We start from the raw sequence: 18008 nt of genomic DNA on the forward strand, positions 1-18008 counted from the left end.
CAAACAACATAATTGCTGGAGAAGTGTGGGAACAGACCATGAGAGCTATTTGGAGCGAGGGTATCAGTGCTGAAACATGTAGGTAAGGAGCAAACAGATTTTCATGCTATATTTATCTTCAAAGTACGGTCAGGCTCTTCCCACTTGTCTCTGATGGGAGAGAGACTTTGCCGGCTGATAGGAGACACGCTCTGCTCCTCGCTGACGTTGGGGGGGGGGGGGGGAACTCCTGATACCTGTGTACAGCCCCGATTCACGTGGTGGGAGACACGCTGGGTGCTGGGTGCCGTTCGGCCGGGGCAGCTTTTCCTTGCTGCGGGAGCAGAATGGGGCTCGTAGCCCCAGGGTGGCAGCCACTTCTCAGGGTGAGGCTGGCCGTGCCGGGCTGTTTGTCACTGCTCCTTTATCAGCTTCCTCTGGGAGAGTTTTTTTTTTTTTAAATCTCGCCTGACGCTGCGTAGAAGGATGGCGCTTGCTCCGGGTGTGTAGGTGAGCCAGGAGTTTGCAGAGGAGCTGCAGCCTCACGGGGATGTATTTCAGCCCAAACCAAGACAGGGGACGGTGCCGTTTGTGGTGTAGCTCAGTCCCTGGGCAGAGGTAGGCAGCGTGTCGTGGGACAGCCTGGAAACCCCTCGGGACCCCTCCCTGTGTCCCCCCAGGGCTAGGAAAGGCTGAGTTCAGCCAGTAGAGACGTCAAGATTTCCTCTTTTTTTTTTTTTTTTATTTTTCACAAGATGTGGAAGTGTGGTTCATGATGGCTTTGCGAGGAGCAGGGCTGCCTCCACGGACCGGAGGGCTTGGGCTTCGCCTTGCTAATTTTCAGCTGCTTAAAAGTGAGGAGCCTGCTCAGACCCAGTGCCTGGTGTCTCTCAGGAGTCACTGTGGGATGGGGACATCCAGAGGGTTGGTTCATCGCCCTGAGCTCAGCTTGTGCCTGCCCGGAGATGCGAGGGCTGCCTTGTTTCTGGGTGTATCCATTGGTATTCATCATTCCTTTAGCAGCGTTTTTGCTGGCTGTTAAATCTGGAGCTCGTTTGCCGGAGCCCGTGGCTGTTTGTGGGGGTGGCTCTCGGGGAAACTGATCCTGCCCTTTGAGACTTTTCCATCCCTTGGGTATGGAAGGAGGGTTGTCTTGTTTTCACTTGAATTTTACCCTTTGTTTCCTCTCCCCGTGGCAGGGAGAACAGGAATCGCCTGACACAGATAATGCTCCTGAAGTCCCTCCTCCAGGTATGAACGTGTCACCATCCCCACAGGAGCCTCCGACCCCCACGAGACCCCTGGGGTCCCAGCTGCTGACACGGCAGAGCTGAACTCGGGGACCCTCTCCCCTGGGGTGGTTGAGGGAGAGCTCAGGCTGCATTTAGTCTTCTCTGCTTGCATCCTCTCTTCCTTGCTGTGTTTTAACCCCCTCCCAAAGCGACACGGTCACACTGCCTCCCTTTTTCCTTTGATGCTTGCAGGTCTCTGTGGGCTTCCAGTGCAGTAACATGCTCACGGCACTTCCCAGCGCCTTCCTGGACAGGCTGCTCTCTGCAGCCCTCATGGAGGATGCTGAGATCCGCCTCTTTGTCCTCGAGATCCTCATCAGCTTCATCGATCGCCACGGGAACCGGCAGAAATTCTCCACCATCAGGTACGTCCCCGGGGGCTCCCCAGCAGGGCTGGGACCTGCAGAGCAAGCTTGGGAGGGAGATCTGCTGGGCTGGGAGTGCTGGCAGGATTATTAATAAATCTGGTACAAGTTCTGGGGTGGTTTAGTGTTGCAGATCAGCGGTCTGCTAAGAGCCAGGTGGGTCGGGGGGGGGTCTCCCGGAGAGGCTGTGTCCAGAGGGACGTGGGACCATGCTGCTGAAAGAAACCGTGGCTAGAGAGTGGTCCCGGGAGGGTGTGCAGGAGCAATAACCCCCTCGAGTGGGTTCATCGACTGCATTGCATCCCCATGGGTAGTCCTGTTGGGCACTCGTGATGTCCGTGCTGCGTTACCTTGGGAGAAGGTGACTGTAATCCCAGATGGAAACATCTCCCTGGGTTTTGCTGTGGCCCTGCTAATCCACTTGACTAGCACCCTTCTTTGTCAGCTTGCCTTTGTGCTCCTGAAATCCTGTAGTGATTTGGCTCGGTACCCTCGAATACCTGAATTGCTCAGGTGGGTTTTAAAAGCCACCCTTAGCTTCCCGCCTCTGTTCCTCCGGACAGCTCGTTGCTGCCCAGCAGCTCTGCAGGCGTGTGGGAATCGTGCCTCCTCCCTCCCACGTCTGAGTTTCCCCTTCCCCTTGGCCTTTTCTTGCAGCACCATCAGCGACATCTCGGTCCTGAAGCTGAAAGTGGACAAATGCTCGCGCCAGGACACTGTCTTCATGAAGAAGGTAGTGTCTGAGTCTGGGTTAAGCTGTCTTTGTGCAGACCAGTGTGAGGACTGTTTCCCCAAGTCACACTGAGTCTTGGAGTACCGTGACGCCTCTAAACCCGGGGATGTCCCTGTGAAAAGCCAGCAGGATTCAACCTCCATCAGCACTTCATGCATGAGGCTTTCTAGGCTCCAAAACCTATTTGCCCTAAGGAATGAGTACCCCAGGACGTGCTGGTATCCCAAAAGCTATTTATCAAGTGGATTTTGATGTTTCCTGATTTTATTTATTTTTATTCCCCTGCCCTGCTGCCTCCTTAAAACACTTCCAGGGTGGTGCAAACCCCTCTGGAGCTAACTTGAGGCCGAGGTGAGGTCAGTTTATGACCTTGCACGCACCGGCGAGCAGAAATGCAGACCCTAGACCAAAAACCACCGCAGAGCTGAGTTTCCCTTGCTCCAGCGTGGGCCCTGCTCTGTCCCATGCCTTGCTGTCGAGCAACGTGTGTCAGGGCTTTATTCCTCTGCTGTGGTCTGAGCCATGATTTCTGTAATGCTTCTGCCACAGAAGCACCCTTTCCCTGGGCTTGGTGCTGCAGGAGCTGTTTGCCTGCCCTGGGCTCTGCTTTTGGACCAGTCGGTGCTTTTTCCCCACCAAGTCCCGGCATCAAACGGTGGAACACCACCCGATAGCCACGGCTCCCTCTCCCTGGGGCTTGCTTTGTTTGCTTGATGCCCAGAGGAAGCTCTGCTCCCTCCTGCCTGGATGAAGGCTCCTTTTGCTGGGCCCTGCTGCTCTCCTTTCTCTGCGTTGATGGCCGTGTTGCTCGCAGGGGGATGCTCAGGAGGTGACCGCATCCTTCCGTGTCCCCACAGCACGGCCAGCAGCTCTACCGCCATATCTACCTAATATGCAAGGAGGAGAGCAACGTGCAGGCTCACTACGAGGCTCTCTACAGCCTGCTGATGCTCGTCAGCATCGAGCTGGCCAACGAGGAGGTCGTGGTGGACCTCATCCGCCTGGTGCTGGCAGTGCAGGTAGGCTGGGGGGGGGGGGGGGGGAGCGGGGCGTGCTGCTGGCGCTCAGCACCGCAGGGCGGGCGGGCTGGGAGGCGACGGGAAGGGTCGTTTAGGGGTTGGGGTCGGTGGTTTTGAGTTCCCCGAGGAAGCGGGGTGCAGGCGCTTCGCCTGCCCTCGGCTTCTCCCACCGTAGTGGGATCAGACCAACACGCTGCGGGGGCACCTCGGTCGCCTGGCCGCCGCCTGAAACGCTGCCAAGCCAAGCCCCGAAAGCTGGGCTGTTTGGGGGGGGGGGGGGGGGGGGCGTGTGTGATGCCGTGAGGTGGATGGGGGGACCACCCCGGGGCCTTGTCCATCCTCTTTCTCACGGGGCTGTGTCCCTGCTGCAGGAGATTGCCCAGATCAACGAGGATAACTTGACGGCGTACAACCGCTGCGCGCTCTTCGCCCTCGGTGCAGCTTACCTGAACCTCATCAGCCAGCTCACCACCGTGCCCACCTTCTGCCAGCACATCCATGAGGTGCGAGGGAGGAGCTGGGGGGGGGACGAGGCTGGAGCCTTGTCCAGGGCAGCTCTGGCATCAGCTCCCCTGGCCCCCGGGGGGGGTTTGAGCTCGGCTCTTTCCTTACCCTTCCGCAGGTCATCCAGATGCGACAGAAGGAAGCGCCTTATTTGCTCCCTGAAGATGTGTTTGTGGAGCGACCCAGGTAAAATCCCGGAAAATACCTTCTTCCCCACTACCTGGGGGTTGGCATCCGTAAGATCGGGGGCGATAACGGGTTTATCAGCCCTCCACTTGCCTGCGCTCGTCTCCTTTCTCGTCTGGGGACGGCCCAGGGGGAAGGACATCAAGGGGTTTTCAGCCTGTGCGGAATCTGAGGAGGATCCCGCGCGTGCGGCCGGGGAAAGGGGGTGCCCGCCACAGGGTCGGCTCTGCAGGCTGATCCCTCCCTCCCTCCGGCAGCGGGGTGGGTGCAGACGGGGCAGGTCATCCCGCTGCTCCGCCGTGCCACCGGCCCCGGGGGGTGCCCGCTGCCCGGGGGGCCGCCCCATGCCGCGCACGCTCGGCCCGGCTCACGGTTGGTGCTGAGGTCCCTTGGTTGGTGCTGAGGTCCCTTATGGGGGATATTGCCCCCAGGGAGCTCCACTGCTCTCTTGGGACATCCCCTAGGTCAGGGTGGTCCTTCCTGAGCTCATCTGTAACCGTTGCGGGTCGAAGAGCCCTTCTGGGCCTCCGGCTTTGTGCCGACGTGCGCAGAAACAGCGTGACCTATCCGGCTGTGCTGCATCCAAGCAAAGCCACGAGAACCCTCTGTTTCTGACCCAAAGGGACGGGAAACCCTGCTGGCACGGCTCCCCTAGCAGGAGAGACGCTGTGCCACCCCTCCTTTTTTCTTTTCTTTTTTTTTTTTTTTTTTTTTTTCTCATCTCCATAGGTTGAGCAAGAGCCTTGACCGCCTGGGCCCGGAGGTTTTCTTCTGGCAGAGCAAAATCAGCGAGGTGCTGGGCGGCAGCGGCTACAACTCGGACCGGCTCAGCACACCCTACATCCCCCAGCTGACGGGTACGCGGCACCCTGGGGCATCCCGGAGAACTGGGAAAGGGGGAGGGAAGGAAACTGGTCCTTTGCTCGGCACGGTTACGGGGGGTGCGAAGTTCTGGTCCTACGTTGCGGGCCTGTTGTGTTTCTGCCCTCCTTTAGAGGTGCAGCCTTGGGGAAACTGAGGCACAAAGCAGTCGATCGGGAGCTTCCTGGGGGTGACACACGCATGGCTGGCGGGGTGGAAGGAGCCGAGAAGCCCTCTGGGCTTGGCTCAGCCCTCGGTTCTGCTGTTTTGGGTGAATTTGGGTGGCTGGCTTAGATGGCCTGCTACGCTGGGGATGGGGCACGAGGCTGTGCTCCCCGCTCTGTCCCCGAGGTGGCTGCAATTAGTTCTTCTGCCCTTCCTCTTCCTCCTCAGATGAAGACCGCCTGTCCAAGAGGAAGAGCATCGGCGAGACCATTTCCCTGCAGGTCGAGGTGGAATCGAGAAACAGCCCTGAGCGAGAGCAGGTACCGTGTTACGCCAGAGGCTGCCTCACCCCTTCGACACCGCCTGCTTTTAGCAGTGTGCAGTTAAGCCCTGTCTAATTCTTTCGTTTGCCTGCACCCATAATCGCTCCGCTGGCTGCGAGCGCGGGGGGGCCCAGAACTCAGCCCCAGCGTGTCTGGCAGTGAGCGGGGTCAGGAAAACCCCACCTGCCCCTGGTGCTCCTCTCCCAGCCTGCAAGGGGAGGGTGGTGGGATGAGCCCGGCTGGACACCGGGTGCCCCCCAAAGCCACCCTGTCACCCCCCTCCTCAGCTGCACCGGGGAGAGAAAATATCACCGAGGGCTCGTGGGTTGAGGTGAGGACGGGGAGATCACTCAGCAATCACCGTCACGGGGGAAACAGACTCGACTCGGGGAAATTAATTTAATTGATCGCCAATTAAATCAGAGTAGGGGAACGAGAAATAAAAATGAAATGTTAAAACCCCTTCCCCGCCCCCCCGCTCCTTTCGTCCTGGGGTCTAAATCACTCCTGCTTTCTCTCCCTCCTCCCCCCCAGCAGCGCAGGGGGCTGGGGCTTGGGGTCAGCTCTTCACCCCTTGTCTCTGCGGCTCCTTCCTCCTCACAGGGAGGACTCCTCACACTCCTCCCCTGCTCCGGCGTGGGCTCCCCATGGGGTCACAGCCCCCTTGGGGCCACCCCCTGCTCCGGCATGGGCTCCCCACGGGGTCACAGCCCCCTTGGGGCCACCCCCTGCTCCAGCGTGGGCTCCCCACGGGGTCACAGCCCCCTTGGGGCCACCCCCTGCTCCGGCGTGGGGTCCCCCGTGGGCTGCAGGTGGGGATCTGCTCCCCCACGGCCCTCCCTGGGTGCAGGGCACAGCCTGCCTCCCCACGGTCTTCATCACGGGCCGCAGGGGAATCTCTGCTCGGGCACCCTCCTCCTTCACCGACCCTGCTGCCTGCAAGGTTGTTGCCCTCACATCTTCTCACTCCTCTCTCCTGGCTGCTGTTGCTCTCCCACACTTTTTATTTCCCTTTCTTAAATCCGGTATCCCCGAGGCACTGCCACCGCCGCTGCTGGGCTTCTCCCCGAAGCCACCCCCGTAGCCGTCCCCCCCCCCCCAGCTACCAAAACCTTGCCACACAGACCCCATCCAGGGAGCCTCACAACAAGGAAGGATCTCTCGCTGCTGTGGGGGTGACAGATCTTTATTTTCGGGGAGATGTGTAGGCCTGGCTAGTCCAGCCTGAAAAAAAAAAAAATTTTTAAAGTGCTGTTTGCCAGGAAAGATCTGCGCGATCTTTAGGGATGGGCTGTGTTTTGGTGCAAGAGGACAGCCCAAGGCGCTGGTTCTGGGTGGTTGTGACCCCGGAGTGGTGTCCTGTGCCGTGCGTTGAGCCTCAGCTGCTCTCCCCTTTTCCTTTAGCGAGCACCGGCGGAAGAGATCACGTACGAGACGCTGAAGAAGGCGATCGGTAAGCGGGGGAGGCCGGCGTGGCGTGTGCGTGTGGGTGCTGTCGCCCCTGCATCCCTGTTTGCTCACCGCGGGTGGATGAGTCCCCCAGCGTTTTGCCATCCAGCATCGCTCCCGGTCACGGGGCAGCTGGGCAGCTTCGTGCCTGGCCCTGGGGGCTGGTCCCAAATCCGGATGCTGGAGACCCTCTTCTCGGCTTTCTAGTGATCCCCAAGTCCCTGCTGGGGAGGTGGTGGTCCGTGAGGGTGGGGAGCAGCTGAGAGCCGTCTGTGTGTGTCCCCCCCACCCCGGCTCTGTTTCAGTAGACAGCGTCGCCGTGGAGGAGCAGGAGCGGGAACGGCGGCGGCAAGTGGTGGAGAAATTTCAGAAAGCCCCGTTCGAGGAGATCGCTGCCCACTGCGGCGCCCGGGTGAGTCGGGGCTGCAGCAGAGCCCCCGTGGCCGCTCTGCTCGGGAGAGGCAGGCGGTGACGGCGAAGCTCTGCATTTCACCAGCCCCCATCCCACCCCTGACCAGGGGGAAGGCCAACGGGGTCCCGCTGTGGTCCCCGGGCTGCGGCCGCCCTAACGCAGTGTCTGCCATTCCAGGCGACGCTGCTGCAGAGCAAACTCAACCAGATCTTCGAGATCACCATACGGTGAGTCGGGGCGACAGCCCCGGCACGCTGCGCCGAGCGGGGGGGGGGGGGGGTGCCTGACCGTGGGGCCAGCGCTGGCTTTTGGGGCAACGGGAGCCACAGGCATGTCTCTGTATGTGTGTGTGTGTGTGTCCCCTGCCCCGCCAAGGAGGCTCGTGTGCTGGGGATGGCTGCCAGCCTTGCGATGGCAAAAGGGGACAAACGCAGCCTCTGGTTTCTTTGCCCCAATTCCCCTCTGCTATAGTGGCCCCGGGGAGACCCGCAAATGCGCGGGAACGCATGTTTTCCACCCCGAGCTTTGCTTTCTCGCCAGATCCTCTCCGTAAAGCGCCTCTTGCGTTTCAGGCCGCCGCCAAGCCCCTCCGGCACCATCACAGCAGCCTACGGCCAGCCCCAGAACCACTCCATCCCGGTGTACGAGATGAAGTTCCCGGACCTGTGCGTGTACTGAAGGTGGCCGTGCTGGCAGGGCACAGCTCGCACCAAAGGACCTCGTGGGGAGAGACTGCCGGCCTCGTGCGGGACGGGTGGGGGGGGGGGGGGGGACACGGACGCCGAGGCCCACCCCCAAGATCCGTCGGCACCCCCAAACCCCTCTCCTGTACTTTCTTTGCGTGACCCTTTGCCTCCGCAGCCACGTTTGCGGTGCGGGAGGCTCGGGGCGCAGCGGCGCGGGGAGGTGGGTATTTTGCTGTGACCTCCCTCTCGGGTTTTGTTTTTCGGGAAGGGGAGAGGAGATGCTTGGGCATGTACATCTTCCCGGCATAAAGCAACCCTGTTCCCTGGGGGATCCCTCCCCGCGTCGTCTGTCGGCCACGTCGCGAGCCCCTGTCGAGGGGGCAGGGCTGAACCTGGAGGGTGCGAGACTGGAAAAGGCAGGAGGGGGGTTTGGGGTGCAGCGCGCCGGGGCGCGGGGCAGCCACAAAACCAAAGCCTGCCCGAGCTGGTGCTTGAGGCAAATACAGTCCCTACGTCCAGCTCCTGGGCTGTGAGCCTCCATCTCCCCGTAGCCCCCCCCCCCCCCATCACCCCGTGGCCAACTCCCCTGGGCGCTTCACCGCACCCCGATGCCCGGTGCAGCACGAGGGTGGCGATCGCCCCACCCCAGGGTGGGGACACACAGCAGCCTGGCTGGTTCCAGGTCACTTGAAAACACGATTCCTTTGGGAAAACTCACTATTTTTTGATTGGGGGGGGGGGTGGGGGGGTGGAAACCCACGAGAGCCGTGCCTCTCGCCCGGGTCACTGGGCAGGCTGCTCGCGGCAGGGCTGGTGTGACTGAGCCCCTGTGGCACCTGGAGCGGTGACACGAGGCATGAGCAACCACCGTGCTGGGGAATATTAACACATTAACCCACCGTTTTCATATCTTCGGGGTGGGTTGTCACAGTTCTGGGGTTCCTGTCTCAAAGAAATAATTTTTTTTTTTTTTTTTTTTAAAGCAGAATCACTCTGTCAAAGTCCAATCTTAAATGGCTCTTTGCCATAATCGCAAAGAAAGCCCAGTGCAGCAGGAAAGAGCTGCGATAAGATGTTGAAGGGGTCCTCCCTGCAGCCCCTGCATCTGGCGGGCTGGGGATCGAGCCTGTTCTTGTGCCGTAGGATAAAACAGGATTTGGGCTGAAGGGGAAAAGAGGCTGTCAAGAGTTTGACTTCAGACACGTGTGGTAGAAAATTCTGGGTCCTACTAAACCGAAACTGCAAGGTGAAGACGGGAGGGATGGGGAGGAAAGGTTGCTTGGGGGTGTTTGGTTGTTCACAGGGGATGTTCAGTCGTTCACAGGGTCTCTCTTGCTCCAAAATGCCTGTTTAAATGTCAGTGCGCTAAGGCTGTTCCCAAAGTTGGGCGCTGCCCGCAGCTTCCCCACTGTCAGCCCTCCCCGAGCAGCCCGGGGGGCTCTCGGGGAGCCCCTTCCCCTCCGGCCAGACACGCTGCTTCTTTCTCTTTGCCCCATGAAGAGACTCAGAAGGGTCTAAAGCTGGAGGCGTGGGAGCTGCTTTTGTACGTGGCGGAGGGGCAGCAGGGAAAGGAGCCGCTCGGCGTTCACCCCAGCTCTGCCCAGTCCCCCCTGGGTTCCCATTTCTCTGCCACCTCTCCCTGCAGACCTTCAGGCAGTTATTTTAAGCTGTAATTACACGTTACCACCCCCTCTTTTTTTTTTTTTTAATTTTTTTTTTTTTAACTCGGTGGCGGATACAGTCAATGCTCGCCCCGAGGTCACCGCTTGTTTGTGTGGTCGTGCTGTAATCCGGCGTAATAATCTTCTGTTAAGAAATGATCTAGTTTAAGAGCACAGGAAAAACAAGGGTTTATTTTGGTCCCTGGGCTGGATCGTGGCGTGGCTCTGCCCGTGCCAGCCCTGCCCCTTGCTGCTGCCTCTCCTCAGGGTCCTCATGTGTCTCTGTCCCCTGTCCCCAAGCCCTTTTTGCTCCCTGGGTTAGGCCTGGTCCAGCTGAAACCTGGGTTTTGGCTGGGGTGGGGGGGGGTTTGGGGTTGGCAGTGGGAAGGCAAACCAGGCTGCTCGGCGAAGCAGCGTTTGCGCCCGTGGTCTGTCCTAACGAAAAGCGCTAAAATTTTTAACACAGCCCATGCGGGAAAAGCGATTAACCCTCACACGGTGTGTCCGGGGTGGGGGGGGGGGGAAAAAAACGACTCCGAAACTCTTCAAAACCACAAAGAAGCGGGGAAGGTGAGCGCAAGGTTTGGTGGCGCTGAAGGAGGGGAAGCCACGGGGACGCGGGCCCTCCTGTCCCCGTGCTTTTCACCTCCCGGCTGCCTGCGTCCCCCCAGCATGTCTCACCGCTGCCCCTCCGCAGTCTGGGACCCAAAAGTCCCCCCCAGACACCCCCCCCACCCCCGGTGTAAGTGACCTGTTTGTACATCACGTTTAGTTTAGATACTTGTGTACGTATAGATGACAGAGTATATTTCTATAAAGCCGACAGTTTAGGTGCATGTGTGTGTTTCCATCTCTGTATTTCGGAGCACTGTGGCGTTTCCGTGTGTAGCCGAGGGCAAGGAGGGGAGGGGGGGGGGTGGGAACGGGCTGTTCAAAGGGCCAAGAAGCCATTGGTATTTTCAAATGCACCGTCTTAATGCCCTTTTCAAATAAATGTTGATGTTGCCACAGTAGGGGCTCTGCTCTTCTTGGCCATCTCTGCCCTGGGAGAGGAAAAATGGGTGGTTGCTGCTGGGATGGAGAAGGGGAGGCATGGAGGGAGGAGGAGGAGGCTGGCCTTGGCTGCGGACAAGCTTGCTTTCCCCCAGCTTTGCGCCCAGGATCCAACCCAACCCAGGCTTCGCCTTTATCATCCTTTATAATTCAACATTTCCTCCGTTTTCCCCCCATCGCGCAGAAGCCCGCTGCGGCGCGCAGGGCCGTGGGGAAAGAAAGGGCCAGGTGTGCGTGACACAAACCCACTTGCCAAGGCCAAAAATGAGAAATAAAAACACCCAGATACGTTATTTGAGGGGCCAAAATACACGTGGAGCCACGCACCAGCATCCCCCTCTGCTCCTTGCGATGTTAAGGACTGATGGAGGACACCTCTGCTAAGGGGTGGGTGGGGGGAAAAGCCCTGGTTTCTTTTAGCAATATTTCCACCACGTTATACCAAATAAACGAGGATGCTTTCCCTAATCCCCAAGCTCTTCAGCATTATCATTTGATGGGGAATTAATGAGTTTACCTGGGAGGTGGGCGTTGGGGGAGCCTGGCTGGGTCCCTTTGCTCCTTGGGGCAACACCCCAAGGATGTGGCGTGTCCCCAGGCTGCCAGCAAATGCCGTCATCGCCTGTCACATCAGCGCGGGGCTCCCCTCCGGCACCGGAACACGCTCCGCTGGGGTGTGCAGGAGCTGGCCTCTGCCAAAACGCAGCCCCCCGGTGCCCACTCCAGAGCCCCACGGCCGGCTCCCGTGAAGCTCCTGGCTCGGGGGTGCAAAATTATTCTTTCTCCCCCCCCCCGCCCCAAAACAAGCTCCCCAGCACTTTCCCAGCCACCTCTCTTTACCCCGCAGCCACAGGATTTTACTTTGCAACTGTTTTCCCCATCCCTTTACAAACACCAGGCGACCCCAGCGACATTGCTGACATCTGGTTAGCTTGCAAAAAAATGTATTAATTTTTTTTTGTTGTTGAGAATTTTTTTTTTTTTTTTTTTGAGAATTCTCCTCATCTATCATTTACAGTATTGTACAGCTCCGTGAAAATATGAAAATCACCCAGCGTGCTCCAAACTGGGCATCCTCCCCGCACGTGTCCAGCGGGTGCGGCGAAGCGGTTGACGTCTTTACCCCTAACCTGCTCCCGTTAATTGAAACCCGGGGGGGGGGGGGCGGACCCCTTCGGAGTGCTAATTAAGAACGACGTAACGAGCGATCTCTAAGTGAAACACATGCCAGCGGGACACTAAAGCTACGGGGTAGGGCCAGGGGAGGAGGTGGCAGCAGGGGCAGGACGCCCCGCGGGCTCTCCCCCCATCACTGCCCCTTCTTGTAGGCGCTTTTGACGATGGCGTTTTTGAAGAGAGTCACTAGAGGGGTCTGGCTGTGCTCCGAGGTCATGAAGCCCCCGTAGCGCTTGTCCTTCAAGGGCGCGTGCCAGCGGAAAGGGCGCACGCGGTGGGAGCCGCCGGCCTTCTTCTCCTCCTCCTGGTCTTCTTCTTCCTCCCCCTCTTCCTCCTCGGGCGGCGCGCCGGTGCTGCCGAGCGCCAGCTCCCGCCTGAACTCCAGCGGGTAGCTCTCGGCCGACTCCTCCTCCACCCCGTTGGGGTAGACCTTGATGGGTCTCCTCTTGCGTCCCACGGGTTTTCCCCAGCGAAAGTGCTCCATGGAGTAGGAGCGTTTGCCTTCCTCCCGTTCCGGCCCGGTTCCCTCCTCTTCCATGCGGCGGGGGGGCGGGATGGGGGGCAGCGGGTTACCCCCCGCCGCCTCTTCCCGTTTGTGGCCCCCGCTGCTGCTGCTGCTGCTGCTGCTGCTGCTGCTGCTGTTCCTCCGGCCGAACTTGTTCCACCGAAAGTGGCTCATGACGTACTTGCGGACGCTCTCGGAGAGGGGCTGGAGGTGCCCGTTCCCCGGGTAGACGGGCGCCTCGGCCGACAGATCGGCCCTGCAGGCCGCCGCACACGCCTGCGCGTGGAGTGGGAGGGGGAGAAAAAACAAAAAACAAAAAACAAACAAAAAAAAAAAACAAAAAAAAAACAAAAACAAAAAAACAAACAAAAAACAAACAAAAAAAACAAAACAAAACAAAAAAAAACAAACAAAAAAACCCAAAAAAACAAACAAAAAAAACAAAACAAAACAAACAAAAAAAACCCAAAAAAAACAAAAAACCAAAAAACAAACAAAAAAAACAAAACAAAACAAACAAAAAAAAACCAAAAAAACAAAAAAAACCAAAAAACCAAACAAACAAAAAAAACAAAACAAACAAAAAAAAACAACAACAAAAAGAAAAAAAAAAAACCAAAAAAACCCAAAACAAAACAAAAAACAACAACAGAAAAAACAAACAAACAAAAAAAACAAAAAACAAAACAAAAAAAAAAAAACAAACAAACAAAAAAAAAAACCCAAACCAAACCAAAACAAAAAACAACAACAAAAAAACAAAAAACAAAAAAAAAAGCAACAAAAAAAAAACAAACAAAAAACAAAAAAAAAAAACCCAAAACAAAACAAAAAACAACAACAAAAAAGAAAAAAAAAAAAACAAAAAAACAAAAAAAAAAAACACAAAAAACAAAAAACAAAACAAAAAAAAAAGCAAAAAAAAAACCAAAACAAAACAACAACAAAAAGAAACAAACAAACAAAAAAAACCCAAACAAAAAAAAACAAAAAAAACAAAACAAAAAAAAAATCAAAAAACAACAAAAAACAAAACAAAACAAAACAACAAAACAAAAAAAAAACAAAAACAAACAAACAAACAAACAAAAAAAACCAAAAACCAAAACAAAAAAGACACAAACAAACAAAAAACCAAAAGGGGTTCGGGGGGAGCAACAAGGTGGGTGAGCGCACGGGCGGCACCCGTGGTGGTGCAATCCTCACCCCCCAGCTTCCCCGGGGCTGCTCGGTGCTAAGGGTGATTGCACCCCCCCCCCCCGGGGCCGTGTGTCGACCTGGAGACAGAAGGGCTGCTAAGGGCAGGGGGGCAGCACGTCAAGGAGCCCCTTTCAGCAGCCCGGCTCCTGCCCCTCGCCATCGCTCCGAAATGGTTCGAAGGGTCCCTGGTCTCCCAGCAGCCTGGCACACCTGCACCCGGGGTGGGAGCAAGGCAGAACCACAGCAGAGTTGCGCCTTCGTTCAATTCTCGCGCAACTGCTGGAAGGTCCCGGAATGTTTCCTTGTTTGAGCTGGGCCTGAGTGAAAATAGATGACAAAAGTCAATTATCTCGGCCCCTCTTAACTGCAGCTCCGAGCGAGACCCTTTGAGCTCTCCCGGATGGCAGCGGGACTGCGACCAGCAGCTCCCCGGAGCTGGGACACCCCTCAGGTTCCAAAAACCTGAAGGTGTCATCTGCTGCCAGAGCTGACGAAAGGCCAGGGCCAAGTCAGCCCACTCGAGTCTCAATTATCGCCCGCCGAGGAATCCCAAGGCGCTGCGAGCATTTGCTCTAAACTCAAGGAGGGAACTTTTTGAGCTAGCTTCTCTTCCTCTTTCTCTGCCTCTTGGTGTGTGGAGATACATACTTCATTCTGCTGGATCCAAATACTTTTGTCTCGCGCGTGTGTGTGTGCATGTTTGCATGTTTTGTGCTTGCGTATGTGCATGTATATATATTTTTATTTAAGATACCTTATAGTAAGTCAGAATCTTGTCATCTTAGAATCCGTAGATAAGTCGCTCTTTTTAATTCTAACATTTTCCTGAATTATTTTGTACGTATTCAAACCGGTTAATGATCAAGTGCTGTTAGTTATTAATAAATTCTGATTTGTTGTTAAATCATTACCGTGCTAAAACTTCCATCTGCGACGGCATCCCCGGGGAGGGGGGGGGTCTGCAGGGGGCTGCTTGCATGGAGGGGGGGATGTTTCACAAGATGGTTCCACGCTTGTGCCCCGCTGAGGTTCCCGCGCAGGTGCCACCCCCTTGGCGGGGAATTTTGAGGGCTGAGCCTGGAGCATCACGCCCAGGTAACAAATCAGGGCGGCTGGAAACGGTGCCGGAGAATTTGGGGGCACGAGGTGAGTCGCTGCCCTGGCTTGTCACCACCACCACCCCTCTGCAGGCACCTCTGGGCACGGGGTAAAGCCGAACCCCAACTCCCTGGTTCACCCCGCGCAGGAGGGATGCTGCAAGCTCCAAGATTTATTTTGGCAGCATCCCGCTGCGTGAAGCCGGCAGGCATGAGCCCACCAAAACTGTTGGGTCCAAAGCATCATCCCCCCCCCCGCCACGGATGCAGGTCACCCCACGGTGTTGGCCTTGTCACCTCCTTCCCCAGCCCATCGCGCCGGTCCCTGGAAGGGGTTGGGGGGGGGTGTCAGAAATCAAAGGGACTAGAGGGCAGCTCCCATCCTCACCAAAATTCCGGCCTCGCTGGTGAGGTCCTGGCATGTGGGGCTCTCCCAGCACGGGCCGCTGGCGCCGGCGGGGTGCCAGAGCAGCAGCCCCAGCACCACGGGCAGGCTGCCCCACAGCGCGCTCGCCATCCTGGCCGGGGGCACGAGGCTGGGCTCACACGGGGGATGCGAGGGGCCCAGAAACCATGCAGGAACTATGGGGAGAAAAAAAAAAAAAAAAAAAAAAAAAAAACCCAAACAAACAACAACAAAAAAAAAAAAAAACAAAAACAAAACAAACAAAAAAAAAAAACAAAAAGAAACAAACAAACAAAAAAAAAAAAACAACAAAAAAACAAACCAAAACTCTTTTTTTAACTTCCAGAGATTCTGTAATGTATTTTTGTAATTTTTTTTTTTTTTTTTTTTGCTGTGCACACCTTACCCTTCCCCTCTTCTAAGTTGTCTCTGTTGGGGTTGCAGGGGCAGGGTCCCCCTCCTGCGGCACCGACCCGCCTCCCCCCGCCCTCTCCCTTCCCGGGGGGCTGCAGCTCTGCCTGTCCCCCCGGGGAGATGCATTAGTGCTGCAAACCCTTCCTCCTGCAAAGCTCCCAGCTCCTTGCCAAGGCACGCTCCTCCCTGCTCCCCAGGAGCAGAGGGGGGGGGTGTGTGTGTGTGTGATTTTTGCCAGAGGGGAAACTGAGGCACGGAAAAGGGAAGGCAACAACCCAAAGCTGCCACCGTGCCTGCACCCTTATCCCTCGGCTCAGCTGCTCCAAAAAATGAACAACGCTCCCTCCTGCCTCTTCCTTTTGCCTTCGAAACCGAAAGGCATCTCTCTGGATCCCGGGTCTTTTGTCACTGCTAGGGCAGGTGACAACCGCTGTCGGCGGGGATTGCGGCCGCCTCCTAAGAACCCCATAAAGGTGAGTGATGCTGCAAGGGGAAAGCTTTAGGGAGCTGTCGCCAGGTTTCATCCTCTGCCAACCACTCGTGGCTTGCAAGCCGAGTCGTCTGAAAAATACATGCTCCCTCCTAACCTGTCCTGCGATGCCCCTCAAGCGGCTGCAAAACTCCTGCGTGGTGGGAGACACAACTGTAAATAATATTCAGTTAGGCTTAGCAGAGTAAGGCATGAATATTTTACATTAAATAATACTGAAGTCCTACTGCCGTGCTTTTGGGAAGGGCTATGGCAAGCGCTGGTGGTGTTTGGGACGGTGGCGTGCCCCGGGGGTGGTCAAAATTAAGTCAGGATCAAGCTGAAATCTGGGACTGAGGCGGCTGTTGCTGTTGTGCCACCAAGGATGAGGTTAGGGGTGATGCCTGGACACCCCGGGACCTGGCTTGGGGGCCCCAAGGATGCCCGGGCTGCTTTCCCTTTGCGAACCCCAACTCTTTCCCAAGCAGGCAAATTTAACTCAGCGTAGACTCACGTGTCTCGCCCTCCCCCCTGATGCGGGAGCTCTGCAGGGGGGAAAACCCCATCCCACACTGACAACAAGCAGAAGGAAAAACTAATTTTGCCCCAAAATGTGTGGCTGGAGGTGAGAGCTGTCCCCTCCTGATGCAAGAGCCACGAGGTCAAGCCTGGATGGAGGGGGACTTTCTTTGGCAGAGTTAAAAAAAGCCCTGATGGTTATGACAGCAAATAGCAGTTCAGAAAGGGGGGACAAAACGGTGAGACAGACCGAATTTAAACATAAACGTTGGCTTTCTGTCTCCTGCCCAAATTTGAGGGTGTTGCCTCCCGGGATCCCCCCAGCGCAGGATCACCGAGGGTCCGGGGTGGGAGCAGGCAGCACTTCTGTAACACATTAACACCCAATAAACCAAAAAAAAAAAAAACCTGGCAAGAAGCCGGGGGCAGGGAGGGAAGGTTGTGTTTTATTGCCCATTCTTCTTTGGGCAATAAAATTCTTCTCGACTCCTGTCGGGCGACCATCCATCCCAGCATGTCACACACCCACACCCCGCAGCGACCGGTCCCCATCACCCACCATCAAGCCCATATTTTTGCTGAGTTGCTTCCCCCCCCCCCCCCGCCCTCCACGCACCCCAAGACACACATCGGGGAGACCCACAGGGCTGGGTCGTTGGTTTTTGGGGCTTACCTGGGGCCGGGGCGGGAACCCGACCGCTGTCACCTCAACGTCCTCCGTCCCCCCTCTCCCGGAGAGCGTCTGCCACTCGGCCCGCCGGCTTTTTATATCCCCCCACGACAATCACATCCATCGCATCTGCCAGAGAAAAGGGGCGGGGGGGGCAGGGGGGGGACCGTTCCAGGTACCGAACAAAAGATGAGCAAGCGACAGGCGTTCGCCGGATCCAGCCCCGTGGCGGATGGAGGGATTAACATCCCTCCGCGAACAGCAGCCGGCAAAGTTTTTCCAGGCGACGCTGCTAATTGCATTTACAGCTTTAGAGCTGGGGAGGGGGGGGGGGGGGGGGGGGGGGGGCGGGGGGGGTTTGGGATGGAAAACCTTTCGCCGGGTTTCGCTGGGCACCCACGGCGCTGGATTTGGCACGGGTTGTTTTTTTACCGGCGTGCTGGACAGGAGCATCCGTCACTCCCCGGGCTCGGGCGTGGGAGGGCTTCGTGCTCCGGTGGGTGCTGAGGATTTAGGGTTGTCTTTCCACAGGATAAAAAGGGGATTTGGTTAAAAGCAAACTTCTTGGGAGCTCCTCAGCCCGAGCGTCTCTGCCAGGGAGTCCCGCAGCCACCGGCTTTGGGTGCAAAAGCAGCAGAATAGCATTTTCCAGCTGGGGGAAGGGGGGGGGGGGTGGCTTTTCCAGAGCATGGACAAGTTTACGTGGCTTGACCAGCCTCACTTCTCCTTTTCTGCACCCATCAGACCCCAGCCTCTCCGCTTCACTCGAGCTTTGGGCTGCGGGTGCTTTCCTTATTGCACAACGGCCCAAAGCTCAGCAAAACTCCTATTTTCGATAGGTTTGGCCTTGGCTACTCTATAGGT

The 18008-nt window shown here is 56.9% G+C and overlaps 2 protein-coding genes across 9 annotated transcripts in view; one reads left to right on the plus strand and one right to left on the minus strand.

Annotated features, from left to right (window-relative positions):
* The window catches only part of EFR3B (EFR3 homolog B), a 40707-nt gene extending 30059 nt beyond the window's left edge, over positions 1–10648 (plus strand). For 7 of the 8 annotated variants that reach the window (XM_042803318.1, XM_042803319.1, XM_042803316.1 and 4 more), the window contains 12 exons: positions 1179–1230; positions 1464–1636; positions 2294–2369; positions 3227–3388; positions 3760–3891; positions 4011–4078; positions 4808–4935; positions 5333–5424; positions 6832–6880; positions 7182–7288; positions 7466–7515; positions 7861–10648. In XM_042803318.1, the coding sequence (XP_042659252.1) occupies positions 1179–1230; positions 1464–1636; positions 2294–2369; positions 3227–3388; positions 3760–3891; positions 4011–4078; positions 4808–4935; positions 5333–5424; positions 6832–6880; positions 7182–7288; positions 7466–7515; positions 7861–7966 (1195 nt within the window). In that variant the 3' untranslated portion in view covers positions 7967–10648. The remainder of the gene's footprint in view (positions 1–1178; positions 1231–1463; positions 1637–2293; positions 2370–3226; positions 3389–3759; positions 3892–4010; positions 4079–4807; positions 4936–5332; positions 5425–6831; positions 6881–7181; positions 7289–7465; positions 7516–7860) is intronic. The other variant, XM_042803315.1, reaches the window with a different exon arrangement.
* A 1046-nt stretch (positions 10649–11694) lies between these two features.
* Positions 11695–12678, minus strand: POMC (proopiomelanocortin; the record flags this gene model as incomplete). The annotated part of the gene is made up of 1 exon (XM_033005102.2): positions 11695–12678. A coding segment is annotated over one exon (681 nt), but the record flags the coding sequence as incomplete, so codon positions are not given.
* Positions 12679–18008: the final 5330 nt, after the last annotated feature.

Source organism: Tyto alba, unplaced genomic scaffold, assembly GCF_018691265.1.
Source record: "Tyto alba isolate M040663 unplaced genomic scaffold, T.alba_DEE_v4.0 Super-Scaffold_40, whole genome shotgun sequence".
NCBI classification, from domain to species: domain Eukaryota; kingdom Metazoa; phylum Chordata; class Aves; order Strigiformes; family Tytonidae; genus Tyto; species Tyto alba.